This window comes from Bos javanicus, chromosome 10, assembly GCF_032452875.1.
Source record: "Bos javanicus breed banteng chromosome 10, ARS-OSU_banteng_1.0, whole genome shotgun sequence".
Lineage (NCBI taxonomy): Eukaryota > Metazoa > Chordata > Mammalia > Artiodactyla > Bovidae > Bos > Bos javanicus.
This window is the reverse complement of record NC_083877.1, coordinates 44,915,435-44,935,639: the sequence shown is the minus strand read 5'-3', so window position 1 is coordinate 44,935,639 and position 20,205 is coordinate 44,915,435. Positions and strand designations below refer to the sequence as shown.

Below are 20,205 nucleotides of genomic sequence, written 5' to 3'. Positions count from 1 at the left end.
AATGACTGAATTCTGGCTTCTACCTAAAGTCATCTCGAGACCAAGGTCAGAATCTGACTGTGGGGGAACAAGCATTCATTGATGATATTTTCTGATAGTAGCTATCTCTCAGAAGTTAAAACTCAAGAACATTTTCAGTTTCATAAGCTCCTTTAGATAATCTGGATTTCACAGAGACCTTTCAAGTTGCAGTTGGCCATAAGACTGATATTTCTGTGAATTTCAGCTAGTTCTTATTATTAATTTCCAGTTCATCAGGGTTGGGGGAACCCAAATCTCAGGGAATAATGTATAGCTAGCATGAGGTAACATCCTAGAAGCTCACCAGTAATGCAGTTAGCATGTTTTCAGAAGTTTCTTTAACAAATATTCATTGAAAATGATAGTTACCATTTGGACAGTTCTTCTGGAGGCTGCAGCTAACCTGGTTTGAAGGTAGCTTCTTTTCTTAATAATATCTTGTTGTGTTTGTCATTTGCCAAGGTTCTGTGACTCTCCCACCAGTGACTTGGAAATGCGCAATGGTCGGGGTAGAGGCAAACGCATGCGTCCCAACAGTAACACGCCTGTCAATGAGACAGCCACAGCCTCTGACAGCAAAGGGACCAGCAGCAGCAGCAAAACCCGAGCGGGAGCCAATAGCAAAGGCCGTCGGGGCAGCCAGAATTCTTCAGAACATCGCCCACCTGCCAGTAGCACCTCCGAGGATGTCAAGGCCAGCCCTTCCTCAGCTAATAAGCGGAAAAACAAACCCCTTTCAGACATGGAGCTGAATTCTAGCTCAGAGGACTCCAAAGGGAGCAAACGTGTCCGTACGAATTCCATGGGCTCAGCCACTGGCCCCCTCCCTGGGACCAAGGTGGAACCCACTGTTCTAGACAGAAATTGTCCTTCCCCAGTCCTGATTGATTGTCCCCACCCTAACTGCAACAAAAAGTACAAGCACATCAATGGACTTAAGTACCACCAAGCTCATGCCCATACAGATGACGACAGCAAACCAGAAGCAGACGGAGACAGTGAGTACGGAGAGGAACCCGCCCTCCATGCAGATCTCGGGAGCTGCAATGGCGCATCTGTCTCACAGAAGGGTTCCCTATCCCCTGCCCGGTCAGCTACCCCCAAAGTTCGGCTCGTGGAGCCCCATAGCCCTTCTCCTTCAAGCAAATTCAGCACAAAAGGCCTCTGTAAGAAAAAGTTGAGTGGGGAAGGGGACACAGATCTCGGGGCCTTATCCAATGATGGCTCTGATGATGGACCCTCAGTAATGGATGAAACAAGCAATGATGCTTTTGATTCTTTGGAAAGGAAGTGTATGGAAAAGGAAAAATGTAAAAAGCCCTCTAGTTTGAAACCTGAAAAGATTCCTTCCAAAAGTTTAAAGTCAGCCCGGCCCATCGCCCCTGCCATTCCCCCACAGCAAATTTATACCTTCCAGACAGCCACCTTCACGGCAGCAAGCCCAGGCTCCTCCTCAGGCTTGACCACCACTGTGGTCCAGGCCATGCCCAACAGCCCCCAACTGAAGCCCATTCAGCCCAAGCCCACTGTGATGGGAGAACCTTTCACAGTCAACCCTGCCTTGACTCCAGCCAAGGACAAGAAAAAGAAAGAGAAAAAAAAGAAGGAATCTTCAAAGGAACTTGAAAGTCCTCTGACCCCTGGGAAGGTATGTCGAGCAGAAGAAGGCAAAAGCCCATTCAGGGAATCATCGGGAGATGGGATGAAAATGGAGGGCCTCCTGAATGGCTCCTCAGACCCCCACCAGAGCCGACTGGCCAGCATCAAGGCAGAAGCTGACAAGATCTACAGCTTCACAGACAATGCTCCCAGCCCTTCAATTGGAGGCAGTAGCCGCCTAGATAGCACTACCCCTACCCAGCCCATGACCCCGTTACACGTAGTGACCCAGAATGGAGCTGAAGCCAGCTCAGTCAAAACCAACAGCCCTGCATACTCTGACATTTCTGATGCTGGGGAGGATGGAGAGGGCAAAGTGGACAGCGTCAAATCCAAGGACCCTGAACAGCTGGTCAAGGAAGGGGCCAAGAAAACTCTCTTCCCCCCTCAGCCACAAAGCAAAGACTCACCGTATTACCAAGGCTTTGAAAGTTACTACTCTCCAAGCTACGCACAGTCCAGCCCAGGGGCTCTGAACCCCAGCAGCCAGGCAGGAGTGGAGAGCCAGGCTCTGAAGACAAAAAAGGATGAGGAACCTGAGACCATAGAGGGAAAAGTGAAGAATGATGTCTGTGAGGAAAAGAAGCCTGAGCTGAGCAGTTCCAGCCAGCAGCCCTCCGTCATCCAGCAGCGTCCCAACATGTACATGCAGTCCCTGTACTACAACCAGTATGCCTACGTGCCACCCTACGGCTACAGCGACCAGAGCTACCACACCCACCTCCTGAGCACCAACTCCGCTTACCGACAGCAGTACGAAGAGCAGCAGAAACGGCAGAGCTTGGAGCAGCAGCAGCGAGGACTGGACAAGAAGGCCGAGATGGGCCTGAAGGAGCGGGAGGCAGCCCTCAAGGAAGACTGGAAGCAAAAGCCGTCAATTCCACCAACTCTCACTAAGGCCCCCAGCCTCACGGACCTGGTGAAGTCAGGACCCAGCAAGGCGAAGGAGCCAGGGGCGGATCCTGCCAAGTCAGTCATTATTCCCAAGTTAGATGACTCCTCCAAACTCCCCAGCCAGGCCCCAGAAGGACTTAAAGTAAAGCTGAGTGAGGCCAGCCACCTAGGCAAGGAGGCTTCTGAGGCCAAGACAGGTGCCGACTGTGGCCGACAGGCAGAGGTGGATCCAATACTCTGGTACCGACAGGTAACTGTTTTGGAAGGAAATGGAAATACTGTTGGATAGTCTTTCTTCCTCGTAAATCAGGGCCGTCCTTATGTAGGGAATCAACATAGTACAGATAGCAGGAGAAGAAGTCTATAATGTTAGGGATTCTTTACTTTTGTAAATCATTTTAATGTTTTTTTAAAGCACTTTTTACACCAGTGAAAGAGGTTTTTCCCATTTAACAAGCGAGGCCCAGGTAAGTTAGCTTGATTTTTCTGGAGGTACTCAAGACTTCACCAGCAGAGCCAGAACCGGAACCAGGTATCTAGTGAAGCCTAATCATGTCTCGTCCGCTGTGTGGTTCCCACGGAATGAGAAAAGGTGGTCTCTCCAGTTTTTAAAGTAGGCGGAAGCACACTACTCAGACTGAAAAGATTTTATAGGCAGAGTTAGAACTAAGAGCTTGGTCTTACTTGTTTCTCTGTTCATGAGGCTTAGGAAGGCCCCCTTTGGTGCCGCAGTTAGCCCGCCCTCCCTGAGCGGAGCGGCTCCTGCAGTTCCTTGCCCCCAAACTTGCTCTGAAGAAGGGAAACCACCTCAGTATCCTTGGAGCAGAAACAGCTTCTTCCAGTCACTCCCCTCAAATGCTTGTTTTCTCATAGAGAAGACCCCCCAGTGGATTTTCCCTATCTTTCCCCACATTTTATAGCCTTTTGTTGGGGGGAGGGGACAGGCATTTAAGCAGGAGGGACCATACTTGATTTTGAACGAAGATCGGTAGAGGCCAAGATCCCGCAGTGCTCCAGGAGTCTGGTGTTGTCTGCTCTGCACTGGTGTTTCTATTGGGACCTTGGGCTTGAAATCTCTCTCTCTCATCTGTACAATACTCATGTCATTCTGTGATTGTTGCAGGAAGCAGAGCCCCGGATGTGGACGTATGTCTATCCTGCCAAGTACTCGGACATCAAGCCAGAGGATGAGCGGTGGAAAGAGGAGCGGGACCGCAAACTGAAGGAGGAAAGGAGTCGGAGTAAGGACTCTGTTCCCAAGGAGGATGGGAAGGAAAGCACAAGCAGTGACTGCAAGCTGCCCACATCAGAGGAACCCCGCCTTGGGGGCAAGGAGCCCCGACCCAGTGTCCACGTGCCTGTGTCCTCCCCCCTCACGCAGCACCAGCCCTACATCCCCTACATGCACGGCTACTCCTATAGCCAGTCCTATGACCCCAGCCACCCCAGCTACCGTGGCATGCCTGCCGTGATGATGCAGAACTACCCAGGTACCGTACCACAGCCCCGCTGCTGCTCTGGTCACTGGGGAGGGAAATGAAGCAGATTTCAAATCCAGTTTTCTTGCTCAGCTTCCTTGCTAAGGCTACTGAGGCTCAGGTAGATGGTAACTCTGATGTGAATGTGGTATTGTGGTCACTCCAACCCTGAGCTCCTTGAGTGACCCCGGCTTACAGTCTGTGGGACCACGCCTTCCTCCCTTGCACCAGGTGGAGGGTTGACTCTGCAGTCAGTTTTCGTGGATAACTGAAGGCGAAACCCCGTCTACCAGAGGCATCTTCCCTCAGCTGGGATTTTCCAAACACATACTTTAAGGACTTAACCACTGGCGGTCCAGCTGTTAAGACTCCGCTTCCACTGCAGGGGGCGTGGGTTCCATCTTGGTCAGGGAACTAAGATGCCTTGGGGTATGGCCAAAATAAAACCACATACTCTATATTTTGCCGCGTGCTAGACACTGGGGGGAATATAAAAGAAATAGAGAAGACTACTCCAGTCCCCTCAAGGAGCTCACAACTTAACTGCAGCAGGAGAGACACATGGAACAAAGTGAAATTCACATCAGGAGAATGCATGTGTTCATTTGCAAGATCATGTTTAGCATAAAGTTAGCAGGCAGTCAGAGAGGGGAGGTCCAGTGAGGGAAAGGTTCAGTTTGGGAAAAATAAGCTCTTATACTGCCATGAAGTATAGAGGAGGGGAGGGCAGCACAGAGTAGGAGTTTAAGTGTTTTTGAACTAGTCAGAAGAAAATGCTTCCTTTACTCACTGATCTCTGTTGCCTGAAGAGCCCTTCTTTCACTTTTTGGAGCTCCCACCTCACTGTAGAAAAGCAGCTCACAGTCTTGATATTGACGTTTTAAGGCAGATTCTAAGTAGGACATGTGAGCTTTTCAAACAGAAATAGGAAATTGTCTCTTCCTGCAGTATGCCTTTCTCCTGTTACTCCAGTCCTGTATAAAAACAGTAGTTCCATTTGATGAGTACTTGCTTTAGGCCAGGCACTGGACTATGTGATTCATGTACATTATCTCATTTAATCCTGTCACCCTGTGAAATCAGTATTAGTGTCTTCATGTTGATGGTCAAGAAGTTGAACCTCAGAAGGTTAATTTGAGCTAATGAACTTGTTCATTTGTTCAGAGGTACCCAACTGGTAAGTCTCAGAGGTCAGATTTGAGCCTGAGGACATGACTTCAAATCCAGTGACCTTTCTAATCCTATGATTGTAGCACCTCTTGGAGATGAATCTGAGACTTGAGCTCTAAGGAAGTTGATTCCCCAGAAACTGAGGGCCATGTTCCTAATATCCCTTAGCTGTCTGCCTCCAGAGCTCAGAAGAGGAAGGACACACTCTCAGCCTGAGGACACTGTGGTGGAGCATCCCTCAGCCTGAGCCTTGCCAGGCTCGCTCAAGTGGAGTCTCTCCTGCCTCTCCCACCTCTCTGACTGCTTTATTTCTCTCTCCCAGGTTCCTACCTGCCTTCCAGCTATTCTTTCTCCCCATATGGCAGCAAGGTCTCGGGGGGTGAAGATGCTGACAAGGCCCGAGCCAGCCCCAGCGTCAGTTGTAAATCCAGCTCAGAGTCCAAAGCCCTGGACATCTTGCAGCAGCATGCCAGTCACTACAAGAGCAAGTCTCCCACGGTAAGGGACGCGCAGAGACACTGGCCATTGTCAGAGACCAGGAAGGGTAGAGCCAGGGTCTGGGAGAAGGTGGGCTGGCTCGAGTCCCAACAACAGTGTGGTGTGGCCGACCTGACCTGAGCTCCCCCAGGCACCTCCTTGATTCTTGGGTGTCCTGCATCTCTAAGGAGTCAAAGTGTGGGCTTGGGGCATCTTGCTTTCATGTGTGTGCCTCACAGTAGAGCTTTTGTGTCTGCTTTCCTTTCCAGATAAGTGATAAAACTTCTCAGGAGAGAGATCGGGGAGGCTGTGGGGTGGTTGGGGGTGGTGGCAGCTGTAGCAGCGTCGGGGGAGCAGGCGGGGGTGAAAGGAGTGTTGATCGGCCCCGCACCTCCCCTTCTCAGCGCCTGATGTCCACGCACCATCACCACCACCACCTGGGGTACTCACTGCTCCCAGCACAGTACAACTTACCCTATGCAGCAGGTAAGCCTCGTCTCCCCACTGCCATCCAGTAGCACTGCCATAGCAGGGGGCCCTGGCAAGAAGCCCCTCCTCCTTTTCTTACCCTTGAGCCTCCAATCTGTCCAGAATCCTAGCCTCCTGCAGACAATCAGTATAATCATAACATTTACTTCCTCCCTTGGAGCTCAGGGATTCTCAAACTCCTCCAGAAAATTGACTTTGATATTCAGAAGAATAAGCAGCAGGTGTTCCCACAGCCAAAGAGTAACAAGCAACTGAAAAACAGAGCCTGACTGTCTATCCCCAGCTGCTATATCTGGCCAAGTATCAGATTTTCTTCTGTCAGCACCCAAAAACTCAGTGGAGCTAGGCATTGAAGAAACTCCTCCCAGCTGGCAGAGAGAGCAAGTACTGCACTAACCTGTCCTCCTCCTCACTCAGGGCTTTCTTCTACAGCCATTGTTGCCAGCCAGCAAGGCTCGACTCCTTCACTCTACCCACCCCCCCGGAGGTGAGAATGGTGAGTAACTTTTTAACTCAGAGAGACAACACAGAGAGAGCAGGGATAGTTGATATCTGGATCACAGAATCCCTGTGGAGCCTCAGTGAAGGCCATCTCTGGGCTGCGGTCTGGAAATGGAGCAGCCCAGGCCAAGCCTCTTGTTTAAGTTTCCCGGGAGCCTCGGAGAGGGGCTGTGGCCACGCGCCTCCCCTAGGGACCAGGACCGGCCTCCCCTGCAGCTCATTTTCTTGGAGCGCCACCTTGTGGTGCTCTTACCAGCCGGTTGAGCACCCGGTTCTCTGTCCATGTTTCCCTTGCAGAACACCAAGTGCCCGGATAAAGTCAGCCTCACGGGCCCGGACTGGCTTACCCAAGGAGGTGCTGGAGGTGCCGTTTAGACATCAGTTAAATGGTGTTGATCATCCTGTTTGCCGTTCCCACCATGACTGAAGGCAGACCCCCGGACTCCCCGACCCTCCCTCTTCCTCAGGAGCTGGAGAGCTGGTACTTAGCAAAAATATTTATTCTCTTGGCCACGGCCGTGACTGTCGTGGCCTCTGTGGAGATGAAGGCACGGGGAGCGACCAGGGGAACATGGCCTCAGCCCAGAGAAGCCACTGCTCCGTTCCCCAAGCCCCGGTAAGCCGCCGGAGCAGCACCAACCCCCAGGGAGGGCCCCCCAGCACTGGGCAAGGTCTGAAGACAGCACAGCAGCCATACCCCTCACCATCATTACCACCATCACCAGACCCTGCATCTCCCCCAGTGGTTTGGGCCCTGGGAACTGGCAGCACGTGGAGGAATTAGAATCTCAGGAAAGAAATTCGGGGCTGTTTTCTCTGCAGTTGTGAAAACAAGGTCTTCAAACGTGAAGACTTCTCCCCTCTCACATGAGCACATGTAAACGCTCAGAGCCCAGCCTGGAAAGGGAGACCAAGGCATCTGCCCACCGTGGCCTTGGGCTGCCTGTCAGGCAGAGGGCCGGAGTCCCAAGGCCAGCGCCGGGCTCCCCGGGGATTCCAGGCGAGAGCTGGAGCATGAACGGAGTCTGTGAACAAGACGCTGCATCCCACCAAGTCCTGCTGCTGCTTAGCCTCCCCCTTGCCCTTTCCTCATCTCCCTCCCGACCCCTTGGTGCCTTTCCCAGGGGCATCTCATCTCTCTTCTTCTTTTCTACTGCTTGGCTTTTAAGACTCAGGCAGGTAAAATCGTATTCCCCCAGCATGGGGAGCTTTGGAGTCTGCTGGGAGGCAGGCCCTGGGACCGCCTAGCCCTCTGAGAGATGTCCTGTCCAAGCAGCTATCCAAGTGTCGGCCTCATCAAGGGGTCCAATTCTGTCCAGCCCAGTTTCTCTGTACACAACCACACGACTTCCTATAGCTCAGCCTGTAGCCCCACGCGTGCCAATATGAGCCGTGTTTCTTTGTAACACACGTTTTTGTTTTAGGGAACACTGCACCTTGGAGGGTGTCCGTCTGTCCCTTAGACCCTAGGACAACACATGCAAGCCATTACTCCTCAGAGCCACCGGGTGTAGTCAGTGGAGCTGTGCTCTGAGGCAGAGGCAGTTCTCTGCTCTCCTTAGAGATGCAGTCCAGTCCAGGCTTTATGCTGTTTGTCCTGGGAAAGTGACAATGATCTGGTAGCTTTACTACAGTCGCTTCTTCCCCAAGGTGTGGGGAGCTTTAGCTCTTACTTTGTTTTTGAGATATCATCCCTTTGTCCTCCTCTCCTGTCTTTCCTTGACCCTCTGGATTGAGAGATGAAGACTTACAGACACCAACCTAGGTTAGAGACGAGTCTTTGTGACCAGAGTGCCAAAAATGACCATTTAAGAGCAGGGACTTGGCTCTGACAGTGTGGGGCATGGAGATGGAAGACAGTAAGCACAACGCCCAGCAGAGGCTGCTTTCCAAGATCCCCGGAGCCCTATTCTAGAGAGGCTTAGGGTCTTTTGCCCAAGAGGGGCCCCTCTGATCTATAGACCTTTCCTCTAGGTTCCCATGTCCTTGTTTTTGTTCAAGTTGAGTTCTGAGCTCTCTCCCAAGCCCCGCTGACTTAGACCTCTTAGTAGGCCCTTGAGCAGCCTCCCTGTCCCCCCCAGTCCTTCTGCCCCCCGCTGTCCTTTCGGGCCGTGCTCTGAGCAGTGACTTCCCTTTTACCCATGGAAGTCGTCGGTGTGGACACCTTCACCCCACCTCACCTGAGTCGTCCCCACCCAAAAGATGGCTCTGAATTTCAGCCTGCTTATGCCCTCCCGGCTCCTGTTGGGTGGAGTCATGGGCCCATCTCTGTTCCTGTTTGTTTTTAAATATTGTTGTGTGTTTTGTATCTGTGGCGCTGTCTTACAGCGTGCTCTGTACATATTGTGAAGAAACCGTTTGGAGTAATTTTCTTTTCCGTTGGGCAGGCATAGCCCGGGATTCCTGCCCTTTCCACTTTGTTCTGTAACAGAGAAGAGGAACTTCTGTATTAGCAGGGCAGCCTTGGGTTCTGCAGAAGGGAACAGCTTTTTTTCTCTTTTTCTCCCCCTTAAAAAACATTTGGCTTTTTGATCCTTACATCCTGAAAAGCAGGAGCTGAACTGCCCAGAAGAGCAGGTGAGAGCATCAGTGGCAGAACAGCACTGCCCATTTCCTGATCCTCCTGGTCCCTGACCCTTGCCAGGCCCGTCGTCCCTCCCTGAAGTAACATGAAGCAGCAGCAGTGACGGGTGAAACAGAGCCTTGAGGAGCACTGAGTGAAGGGCTTGCTGTCCACCTCTAGCCTCTCCCCCTGGGGAGGAGGACCACAGGTGGGGAACCCATGGCACTGGCAACCCAGTCATAGGGATGAGACTCTCAAGGATCCCCACCCCACTTCACCCCAGCAAAGGCTGGATGAGTTTGCTGCTAAGGGCCAAGGTCACCAGACCAAGGCTCTGTCTGAGCTATCCCTGGCCCAGTTCTCTTGACAGGCACGGCTCATCCAAGCCCCACAGAGAAGCTGGAGGGAGGCAGCCCCGTGCCTAAGTAGGACAGCCAAGGCTTGGAGACCTGCTCTTTAGGACTCAAATCTGCTTCCTCCTCATTTAAGTTGTGCCAGTTCCCTTCATCCCCTTTCCTTGCCTGTACATGTATGTATACATGTATGTTTCCTTCTCTTACCTCACCCCCTCCACACATCTCAAGGTCAACGGACCACATGCAGAAGGCTTAAGAGGGCACCCATGAAATGAAATGATGCTTCTTGAATCTCTTCTCTCCAGGCTCCAAGGTGGGGGTGGGAGGGCTTGGTCTTGGGAGCGGGAGGAAAAGGCTACAGAAGGGCTAGTGTCATTGTATATGGGCCACTTGTTATCCCACACACCTTATCACCATCTCAAGTGTCTACTCCGATGCCCCCAAGATTCAACTGGGCAGCTAGCTGGCCCCTAATTCTGGGCCTTCGTTATTTGTTTTATTATTAGGGCATCCCAGGAAGCTTTCTGCTGATCCTCTGCCATGGGCCCCTTCTGGGATCGAGCCCCTCCCAGGCCCCGTCCCCAGCCCCTCCTGCCCCAGCCCACCCGCTTGCCTTGGTGCTCAGCCCCCCATTGGGAGCAGGTTGGGGCGAGCTGGAGGCCCGGGCTGGAGGGGCAGTGTTGCTGTTCATAGCTTTTGTTCCATTGGCGTTGCTCTGTTGGATTTAATTTCAGTCTTCCTGATTCTTCCCTTCTGTAAAGTGTACATTACCAAGTTCCTTGTTTTTATATATATATAAATATATATATACAAACTGTACTCTTTTTGCCTTTGTACATTCAGGCAAGAAGAGAAAATAAATCTTTTTAAGAGACAATCACAAATCTGTGAGGGCTGCTGGTTATTTCTCCCGGAGTCTGCTGCTGAGCTGCCTCGCCCCTCCTCATCTTCCGCCCTCCCTCAGCTCCCCGATCTTCTGGTCCTGCTCCATACGCACCCTCAGCTCCACCTTCCCTGGCTGATGGCATGCTGTTGAGTCCAGTGTCCAGACTACATGCCCTGCAGCCCTTCCCTGGCCTGGCCGCGGGCTTTCCCAGGAGCTTTATCCTGGGCCCTGGCCTCTCCTGTCGCCCCGCGCCAACCGTCCCGCCCCCATGGATCCCATTCACCAAAGTGGCTTTGGACACTCACCAGTGAGTGGCTTTCACACTCGCTGTGAAACTATGCAGCTGGGAGCTAAGAGTTTGCACTACTTAAACCTGCCTGGGAGTTAGACGATTTCTAGGAATGAGTGGGAAACTGAACACTCCCCTAGATGCTTGTCGCCAGAGTTGCTCTGACTAGAGCCCAGAGCATCATGCTTGGCCGGTGGACTGCATCAGAACAAGGGCTACGGGCTTATGGGTCAAGAGCATTTGATCAGAATTTCAAAGGGCAGTACATTCAGAAAGGCAGCCCAACCAAACCATTGTTCCACCTCTTGAACTTTCTCCCTTCCCTCTAATTTCCTCCTCCTCCTCCCCTTTTTTCCTTTTCTCCTTCCTTTTCTTAATTGGCTTTGGAACTGAAGTATATTTTTAAATTATTTGTTGTATTTATTGAATAAAGTTTTTAATGTCCCTGTTCTTAAATTTAGACTTAGTTTGCCTTTCACATATCTCCCCTTCCAGCTCCACCCTCCCACTCCCAAGATACTTCACCTTCTAAGTTGTTTTAATTGGAGTACAGAATTTGGATACCATATTTCGGTCCTGCCAGTGGTCTCACCTAGCAAAAGTGTTTTTATTTTTGAAAGAGAAATAAACCTGAGTTGAGTGCCCAGGTTTCCAATTCAGCCTGACTCTGGTTGTTAGAGAGGATCTGCCAGCAGATGGCAGCAAAGTCCCAGGTGTGTTTCCTGTCCACTCTGCTAGCTTTGCCGTTGTCAGCCGTCACATGGATTCCCATACTTGTAATGACTTTACAAATGACTTGTACTTTGTTATTTCTAGGGATTATCTGCTCAGTGGAAGACATTTTCAAAGTCCTTCACATTTCAGTTGAATTCATCTCTAGGCCCAGACTTTTTTTTTGGCTGCACTGCACAGCATGTGGGATCAGATCCCTGACCACAGATCAAACCCATGCCCCCCGGCAGTGGGAGTGCAGATTCCTAACCGCTGAACCACCAGGGAAATCCCTAGGCCCAGACTTTCTCTACTACTACCACGTGGGATGGAGGTGTTGAACTCACTTTTCTTCATAAATGTTATATAGGGTCCAAGGTTAATGACTTGGTCCAGTATGAAAACACAAGCTCCACACAGAACAATGTGAAAATGCACCAAAGACTCAGAAAGAAAATAAGGACAGCCACAGTTCAACAGTAAGTAAATAGTTCTAACGTCGTAGGAGGTGGAAGAACATGCCTAGTACTTCCTTTGGGAAAACAAGCAAAAGGAAAAAAAAACACTAGTAAAGCCTTGAGAGACTAAGGCCACACAGGTGAGGAGGACTGTCCCCCTCCAGCGCCACTGAGAGGTGGCTCAGCAGGCCAGCGGTACCGGGGAAGGGCAGCCGTGCCTTGGGGCCCTGGGCTCCAGGAGAGCACTGTCTTCCTAGGGAAGGTGAGTTCCGCTTCCTTCAGACGCCCCCAGGAACGGGAACGTCAGGCAGCTGTGTGTGAAACCCAGAACCCAGTTTCAGCACCTGGCCTTCTAGATAAAAAGAAGTCGGGTGCTGGTATGTCTAGCCTGTATTCTGGATGAAGCTCTGTGTACATACCTGTCTCAAGGGGGCTCCAGCATTCTGTCCCAGACTCCTAGCAACCCCTTGCTTCGCGTTGTAATGTGGCCCCAGAGACCTCAGCCGTTTGTCCTGATGCAAGGCGGCTTTCTTCCTGAGAAGTGTGTATCACAGCCCTGCTGGGCTCTAGACTCAAAAGACAACAGTAGAAGGAAGCCGGCCCTGGTTGAGGAGTAAAGGACAGACCAACCACAACTTTAAATCAGTTTATTGACACTAACACAACACACTTGCCTCCCTGACACCCCCGCCCCCCTCACCCAATCTAGATCTCTCCCCCTTCCTTCCTCCTCAGAATGAGCTGTTCAGTGAAAACAGAAAAGGGCAGGCCACTTCCACACGCTCAGTCCCATGACAGCCCCGTAGAACAGGTTTCAGGCACTACTCAGAGCCTGTTAGGGAGTGGGGGCAGTTAGCACTAGACTCAGCCAGGCAGAGACATCCAGTCCCTAACAGCAAGTTCCCCCACAACCCCCAGGCCCTGAGTCGCTATTCCTCTTCCTCTCTGCTGTTTGTGACCCTAGGAAGGAGACACCTTGGGGCCTAGGCCTGCAGCCCAGAGCAAGAACTCCTGGCCATAATCTGAGAATTGGAGTTTGGCTAGTGTTTTTTTAAGACCCAGGCACCCCCAAAATAAAGCCCTGGTGGTAGGAGTAACTTCAATGCCCCTATTTTAAATGCACTGATAACAAACAGATTAAGCCAGCTTAACCAAATGCCAGAATAACACTAAGCTGTAAAGGAGGGGTCAGACCTGCTTTCTCCAGGCCAGATACAAATGCACAGAGAGAAGCCCAGGTGGAGTGTCAAAAAACAATAGAAGGACACTGCCCAGGGGCTGAAAAGCCTATACTCCAGAGTCCCCTGGGTGACAGGAAGCAAGGAAAGAAAATACACAAGTCTTAAAAACCAAAAAAGAAAGCCCAACAGCAGGGTAACCTGAGCCCGACAGTGCTGTCCCCAGCCCTCCAGGCCTGGCCCCTGGACGCAGACAGTCCCTCCCCTCTAGGCAATGTCCTCCCCTAGGCTAGATAGAGCACATCACACAGCACAGTTTAAAAAGCTTCTAATGCCAGTTCATAAACATCTTCATTTACTATTGGTGATTACATGTGAATAATATGTTTATACTGTTCTTTATGGAAAACAATTTCAACAAGTCAACTCCGAGAACACAATAGGCAACCCTCACCCCGAGCCCCTCAGCGTCCTTCCCTGGACAGCAAGAAGCCCCCTCCTCTGTCTCAGGGCTGCCTAACTTCCCTGCTTCCCCCACTGTGGCTCTTGGGCAAAGCATCCTCTTTGACCATTAGTCCTCATCGGACAAGTTCTGGTCCAGGGGGTAAACCATGAACATCACATCTGGTCGAGAGGGGACACAGGGATGGCCTGGACGCACAATCTCAAAGCCCAAGAAGCTGAAGGTCTTCAGGAGTGGAGCTGCAGAAAGAGGTGTAAAAAAAGATTCTGATAAGAAACAAAGTTAGGCTAAATCAAGGGAAAACCCAAAACAAAGACGAAATAAATGCACTGGCCTTTCCTAAATTTGGACACAACCAATCCCATGATTTCCTAGGATTTATATGTCAAACTCGGGAGCCCCACCCTCAGTAGGAGCCCCCCTTTCCTCTCCTCAGCCTGGTCTCAAGCTGCTCAGCCCCTCACCTCTGTCTTCCCGGCCCTTCCTGAAGCAGATGAAGACGTAGTTCACTTTCATCTTCTCTTCAGCAAACTCTAGCAGTGCTAACAATCTGCAGGAAGCAAAGAAACCACTCAAGCCCACTGCCACCTGTGGACTTCACCCCGTCCCTCGATACCCCCTGCTCCCAAGGCTTTTCTGAGGCTTACAGTCAGCACTGTAAATAGGGAAGCTTCAAGGAGAACTTCCTATTTCAAGACCTCAGGAGCCCTGAGTTCAAAAAAAAAAATAAATAAACCACAATCACTTAAGAAAACTGTTACAGAATTCTCTCTTCCAGGAATAAAGGTTCTTCATCTGAAGTTAATACTGCTACTGCTACTGCTAAGTCACTTCAGTTGTGTCCGACTCTGTGCGACCCCATAGACTGCAGCCTACCAGGCTCCCCCGTCCCTGGGATTCTCCAGGCAAGAACACTGGAGTGGGTTGCCATTTCCTTCTCCAACTTAATGCAATTTACAAGAAAGTATGGGGCCTAGGAAGAGAACCCAGTTTCTCAGGGCCCTCCAAAGTTGCCAAGTCTGATGGTGACCACCTGCTGCAGAGAGGAACTCTGGGCCCTACCACCACCTAAAAGGACTTCAAGAGGCTGGAGCCACTCTCGAGAACACCATCCTCAGGACTGCTGCTTGGAGGGCCTTGCCCAATCCAATGAAATTGCACTGCTTCTTTGAGCTTCTGGCCGTTTAAACCACACCGTTATATGACTAGAATTTGGTTAATGTGGTAATGATCTGATTTCATTATCACAGGCCCATTTTACTGGCTAAAACTAACCTTTAAAAAAATGGTACATACTTGGGCAGCTGAGAGCTAGGGGAGAAGGCTGGCCATCTGCTGCCCCCAGGAAGCACATGCCCTTCTCTGGAGCGGGCTTCCAGCCCTTGCCCAGCACTTGCTCCTTACCCTTCTTTGCTCCCATCAGCTAATAATCCATCTGGAATTTCTACAAACAGGCTCTGGCTGGACAGGACTGCATCCCAGGAAGAGACCTTCACCTCGGTGACCTCATACTGGAAGTGGACGATGTGAGGCTTTCCATCATTCACAGGGAGGTCCTGGGTCACAGTGAGCTTCTCGTCCTGGGAGGAGATCAGGTCAGAGGACCAGGTCACTACTGCTTCTGGCCACATCAAAGGCTCCCCAACCTAGGTGGTGCTGGAGCCCTCCTGGGCCAACCTCAGGGTAGCACGTGACAGGGCACACTGGAACATCAGAGCAACATGCTGCCTAAAGGGAGGATCACTCACTGGGTGGCTAAATGCCAGCATGACTGGAAGGGGATATTTACCAAGAGCCCACTGTCAAGTACTGTACAAGGTACTTTCCCATTTTTCCATCACTACAACAAGCACTTGAGGTAGGCATCAGCATCCCCACTTTAAACCTAAGACACCAGGGGCCCAGTAAAATTAAGTACCTGACTCAAGACTCCACAGTGAGTAAACGGCAGCTGAGATTCAAATGGGGTCTCCCCAACTGAAAGCCATGCTTGTCCCCCCAATATTGTGTTATTTCCCTTCCCTCTGAAACAGAATCATCAGAAACAAATGAGGATGTTCCTGAGGCTCAGCTGGGGCACAGGTCAACCCAAGCTGGCTCTGGGTGACTGCAGAGTCCATGTTGTCACCCCTGCCACTGTCTCAAGAGCCCAGGACTCAGCTGCCCTGCCACCCCTCAATGCCAGTCCCAGGGAGATGCTAAACCAACCTCTGGGCTCACAGATTAAAAGACAGCAAATGTCCCAGCCCAGAACAATCTCAGAACAGACTCCCAGGGTTCTCAACAGCTACTGGGCTGTGCCCTGAGCTGCCAGGGTGACCCTCTCATTACCACCCCCCATCCTGCAACATGTGGTACCCCATACCCTTGGTATAGACAAAGGGAAAAGCCCTCCTGGCTCTTGGCATTTCTCAGGAGGAAATGAACTGCACTAGCAAGAGCATGTGCATTCCTCCACTCACCAGCCCCCCTCCCCCTAGCTGTGCCCCCTCACTCAGGACCCAGAGCCAGCACTTGCTGACCTAGGCTGAGAAGACAGGGCGTCCGCTTGGTACTCCCCAAAAGCTTCCCAGCAGCCTCAGTTCAAAGTCTTCCCCAGTTCCACTACTGGCCTAAGACTCAGAAGACGAAAGAAAACCATCGCTGCCCTTAAGCAGCCACTCGGCAGTGTCTGAGGAGGACACTGCTCCAAGCCTTCCATCCCACAGTCCCCTTACCTTATATATTAGAGCTGAGAGAGAAGGATCCCTGCCGCCCCCTCGCCCACCGGGGATCTTCGACAGTGGGTGAGGGGCATCAGGAGCACCACAGAGGCCCCGGAACAATGTGCCTGCAGCACTGGAGCTGGGGACAGTTACTCAAAGGCAAAATACTACTGCAAGAGATAAAGACAGTGAGACAGTAATCAAAGTCCTGAAGATTTAACTCAGCATTCACCCACCCCTGCCCTGGTTCTCCCGCAACTGCCCCAGTCCTTCCCGCTACAGCTCTCAGAACTCCTCCTTCAAGGCAAACCCACCGTCCTACAGAGGCACAGAGAGGCTCAGAGGGCTCAGGGTCAGGCCAAAGGAGCCCCCGTCAAACATCAAACAAATCTCCATGACACAGGCAGACCCTTAGGAGGAACCAGATGCTGGCTCGCCTGCTAGGCAGAGAGCCCCAGACCCCCAGCAGCCCATCTCCTCACCCCAAGTGTCTCAACAACCTGTGTGACAGAATCACAAAGCCTCCACAATCGCCTCAGGGTGGAGAGGCATATGGGGCTTAGAAAGTCACAGGGGCTAGCACCATTGTCCCCGAGGAACTCCCAAGGCCACGTCTCCAATGATGGCGTCCCCAACCTGAATAATGGAACTAAACAAGAAATCACCCAAATCCCTCTAGGGTTAAGAATTGAATCAAATCCCGGGATCTGGCTCCTGGAGAGGAGATGCACCACAGTACAGACTTGTTATGGTATCTGAGTTAGTCCCCAGCATACCACCAGAAGCAGAGTTGCCCTTCTTTGCTGGAATCTGACCTCGGCATGCATGGCAGTTCAGGTAATACCAGCGTGGTCAGAAGGGACACTCAAGTGAATGTATATTGCCAGCGTGGGAGTCGCTGTGAGGAATTATATACATGCTGGGACCTGGGTAAGGAAGCCAATCATCAGCTGGGCCTCAGAGGGTGAATGGCTCCGAAAGAAGCCCCGTCGCCTTCAGGTATGTGCCCTTCCTGGCTACCACGATTTTCAGGTGGACCCAACAGAGCTCCAGAGCTACTCAACTGCCTCCTTTGAATCCAATTTACTGGCTCTTTCGGCTGAGATATGGCTCACTCCACAGGCGAAGGGCAAGTGAAGCAAGCAAAGAGGAACACTGTCTGTACATGTAACACCATGACTCAGCAACAGGCCTGGCCCTGGCATAGCGGCCGAAGGCAGCCGTAACATATAGGGGAGGGTGCGGCAGCGGGGTGCTGGGGCCAGATCATCCACTGTGCACATCTCTTCCCAACCAAAGTTGTGTGTAGTGACAGCGTGTTGGTAGCTTGAATCAGCCATAGGGCGAATATTTTAAACCACAGAAATCAGCATATACCATAAACCATGGACTTTGTTCCCTGAAAACCCTTTGTAAAATAATGAGGCACCATTCTTTGCTTTTGATGGCACAGCGTCATCTGGATTCTTTGCTTAGGCTCAGAGTGACAACTAAAACTCGTACCTAACATGGAACAATAACCACAGACACAGTCCCCTGAGACCCTCAGTACTAAGAGGCCTATATAGGCATTCCAGCTGAGCCAGGAAGACCCAAAGCATCACCGCCGTAGCTCGGCTCCTCTGTTCTCTCAAGGATTTCAGCCAGGGGCCTGAAATTACACTTGGAAATTTTGCTGGGAGATGAAGTGGGCCCAGAGGAGCATCAACACTTGGGGATCAACCACATGACCACCTCGTGCCTCCTCTGGAGAGCCTCAGGACATCCTCATCTCCCTCAGGAGGCCTCAACCAACAGCTACTAGCAGAAGGGGCATGACAGAGGACTGTGCTGTTTTCAAGATCAGGGCCTGTTTTCTCCTAAGGACAATAAGTTGTTAAAATCCTCACCTTTCAGTGTGTTAAGGGATAGAAAAAGAGAGTGTCCAGGCCAGAAGAAAAGAAAACAAAGGTGGGAGTTTCCCCAAGCAAAGGCACACACCCACCCCTCATGCAATGGGTCCCTCCCCATTCCCTGGGAACCACCTTCAGGCCTCAGTGGAGGTTCCTGCAGGAGCACCAGGTCGGCTGGGCCACTGGAGAAAGCTGACTCGCTTGTTCCGGTCAGTAGGGCTAGCCAGGGACTGAGGGTAGATAGCTGAGATGTAGACTTGTATATCAGGATAACTGCAGGGGTTCACAAAATAACCAGATCGCCAAGGCCCTACCAGTTCTAAAATTCTGGTACTAGCTCACTTCCAGAACAATTATCCCTCAATGCTCTCTAAATGGGAGAGCTACTTTCAACCTCGGCCTGCATTCCAACCACCACCTTTTTTCTGAACAATTTTCACTTGAAATAGCAGAAGTGATGGGGCCAACCCACTGAAAAGAATAAGATGGGTTTTCTCTTTTTTAGATCCAGAAGCCCCTCTGTCTTCCTAGAAATAAACCCTAGGGCCTGCCCCGCATCCAGCACTCATCTATGAGCTCGTAGTCATATAACATCTATGAGCTGATGTCATGATCTCACTCCTCCTTCAAATAAAATGCAAGACGTCTATTCCATGGTAACAAATCATTTACTTTCCCATTCACACAAGGATTCTGGGAACTTTCCTCCCCAACAAAGTCTGCACAGAAAGCAACTGTGTATGTGTGCGTGCGTGCGAGTTGGGGGTGGAAGGGTGTTTCAGGTCCCCACCCTGAGATCCAGCTCCAGTTCCCTACAAGAAACAGCTGGGGTTTGGGATAAGCTTAGTAGCTAGCAGTTCACAATTGTTACGTTAATCGCCCATCATATTAGATCTGTTTTTAGTTACTTGCTGTGTAAATGCCAAACTGCTCTCTCTCTCAAAAAAAAAAAAAAAAACAACCTGACATGAAAAGGGAAAGGATATGGGTACATATGTTGTGGCTAAAATAATTAAGGGGTATAAAATTGCCCAGCAACGGCCTTCTCATATCAGCTTTAGGGTTCAAAATATTGTGGCAAAATATGCCACCAACCTTAACAGGAATGTGAATCCTGGAGGAACTTAAGCACAAAAGAAAGTGGCTTTTAAACCCAAGTCTCCCTGTCACAGATCCAAATCAGGTGAGGTTTCAGATTCAGTTTAGTCTTGTTTCTACTGGCGCCAATGCCCAGCTTTCTCCTTTCCTTCCCCATATCCTGCTTACTCCACTTGGGGGCAGACATGGTTTAATCTCTACCACCGAAGGATGATTTAAGAAGCTCAGTCTAGAGGCTGAAAAGATCAGACTGATTAAGGAGAATCAAATGTGTCAGACTGGAACTCAAACATCCAGCTGGGCTGGTCCTGCTTTTGGAGAAGAAAAAAAAGACCACACTGGAAATGAAGGTGTCAGGTATTCAAGTCAATTCGGAAGAGAGATGGGAGATTAGAGCCGAGCCAATCTGTTGGTGCTTTTATTTTCTCAGTTGTTATCAGACATGTCCTTGGAAACACTCCTCAGGATACATATGAATGCTACCGACTTATCACATCCTGCTGCCTCTAATTTAAAGCATTCTGTGAAACTGCTGTCCAAAATGTCCTCAGCAGGTTATAATTTCATACGCCAGCTACAGACAGGCAGCGTATGCTAGATGTATTCCTGGGGAACGCTGCTAGTAAACTGACTTTTTATAATTCAAATCCTATTTTTAAATCTCTAGGATGCTTACTATTTAAAGGAAGTAACCTAAAATCTCTTCAGAAAATAAAAAGATTTCCTGCTAAAGAATCACTTCCCGTTGATGTTATGTCAGTTTTGATTTTCCCATTTAGTTTGCTCAAAGAGAGCACAGTCTGCTACACAGAGTAGAGATTTATATAAAAGTAATTCTATGGCTAGTTTCTATTCAGCTACATTCAACAAATACTTGAATTCACATTCTCCTTGATATACTTTCCATCATGTTTCAC

At 50.6% G+C, this 20,205-nt stretch overlaps 2 protein-coding genes across 5 annotated transcripts in view; one reads left to right on the top strand and one right to left on the bottom strand.

Moving 5' to 3' along the window:
• ZNF609 (zinc finger protein 609) overlaps positions 1 to 19,151 on the top strand; it is a 209,677-nt gene extending 190,526 nt beyond the window's left edge. For 2 of the 4 annotated variants that reach the window (XM_061430993.1, XM_061430996.1), the window contains 6 exons: positions 484 to 2,824; positions 3,698 to 4,064; positions 5,545 to 5,720; positions 5,969 to 6,185; positions 6,606 to 6,684; positions 6,987 to 19,151. In XM_061430993.1, coding sequence (XP_061286977.1) covers positions 484 to 2,824; positions 3,698 to 4,064; positions 5,545 to 5,720; positions 5,969 to 6,185; positions 6,606 to 6,679 — 3,175 coding nt within the window. In that variant the 3' untranslated portion in view covers positions 6,680 to 6,684; positions 6,987 to 19,151. The remainder of the gene's footprint in view (positions 1 to 483; positions 2,825 to 3,697; positions 4,065 to 5,544; positions 5,721 to 5,968; positions 6,186 to 6,605; positions 6,685 to 6,986) is intronic. The other 2 variants (XM_061430995.1, XM_061430994.1) reach the window with 2 other exon arrangements.
• LOC133256167 (ornithine decarboxylase antizyme 2-like) overlaps positions 13,444 to 20,205 on the bottom strand; it is a 65,420-nt gene continuing 58,658 nt past the window's right edge. Inside the window, 5 exon segments of the mRNA XM_061431000.1 lie at positions 13,444 to 13,832; positions 14,058 to 14,143; positions 14,998 to 15,173; positions 16,311 to 16,391; positions 16,393 to 16,468. Of these exon segments, the coding sequence (XP_061286984.1) occupies positions 13,702 to 13,832; positions 14,058 to 14,143; positions 14,998 to 15,173; positions 16,311 to 16,391; positions 16,393 to 16,468 (550 nt within the window). The 3' untranslated portion in view covers positions 13,444 to 13,701.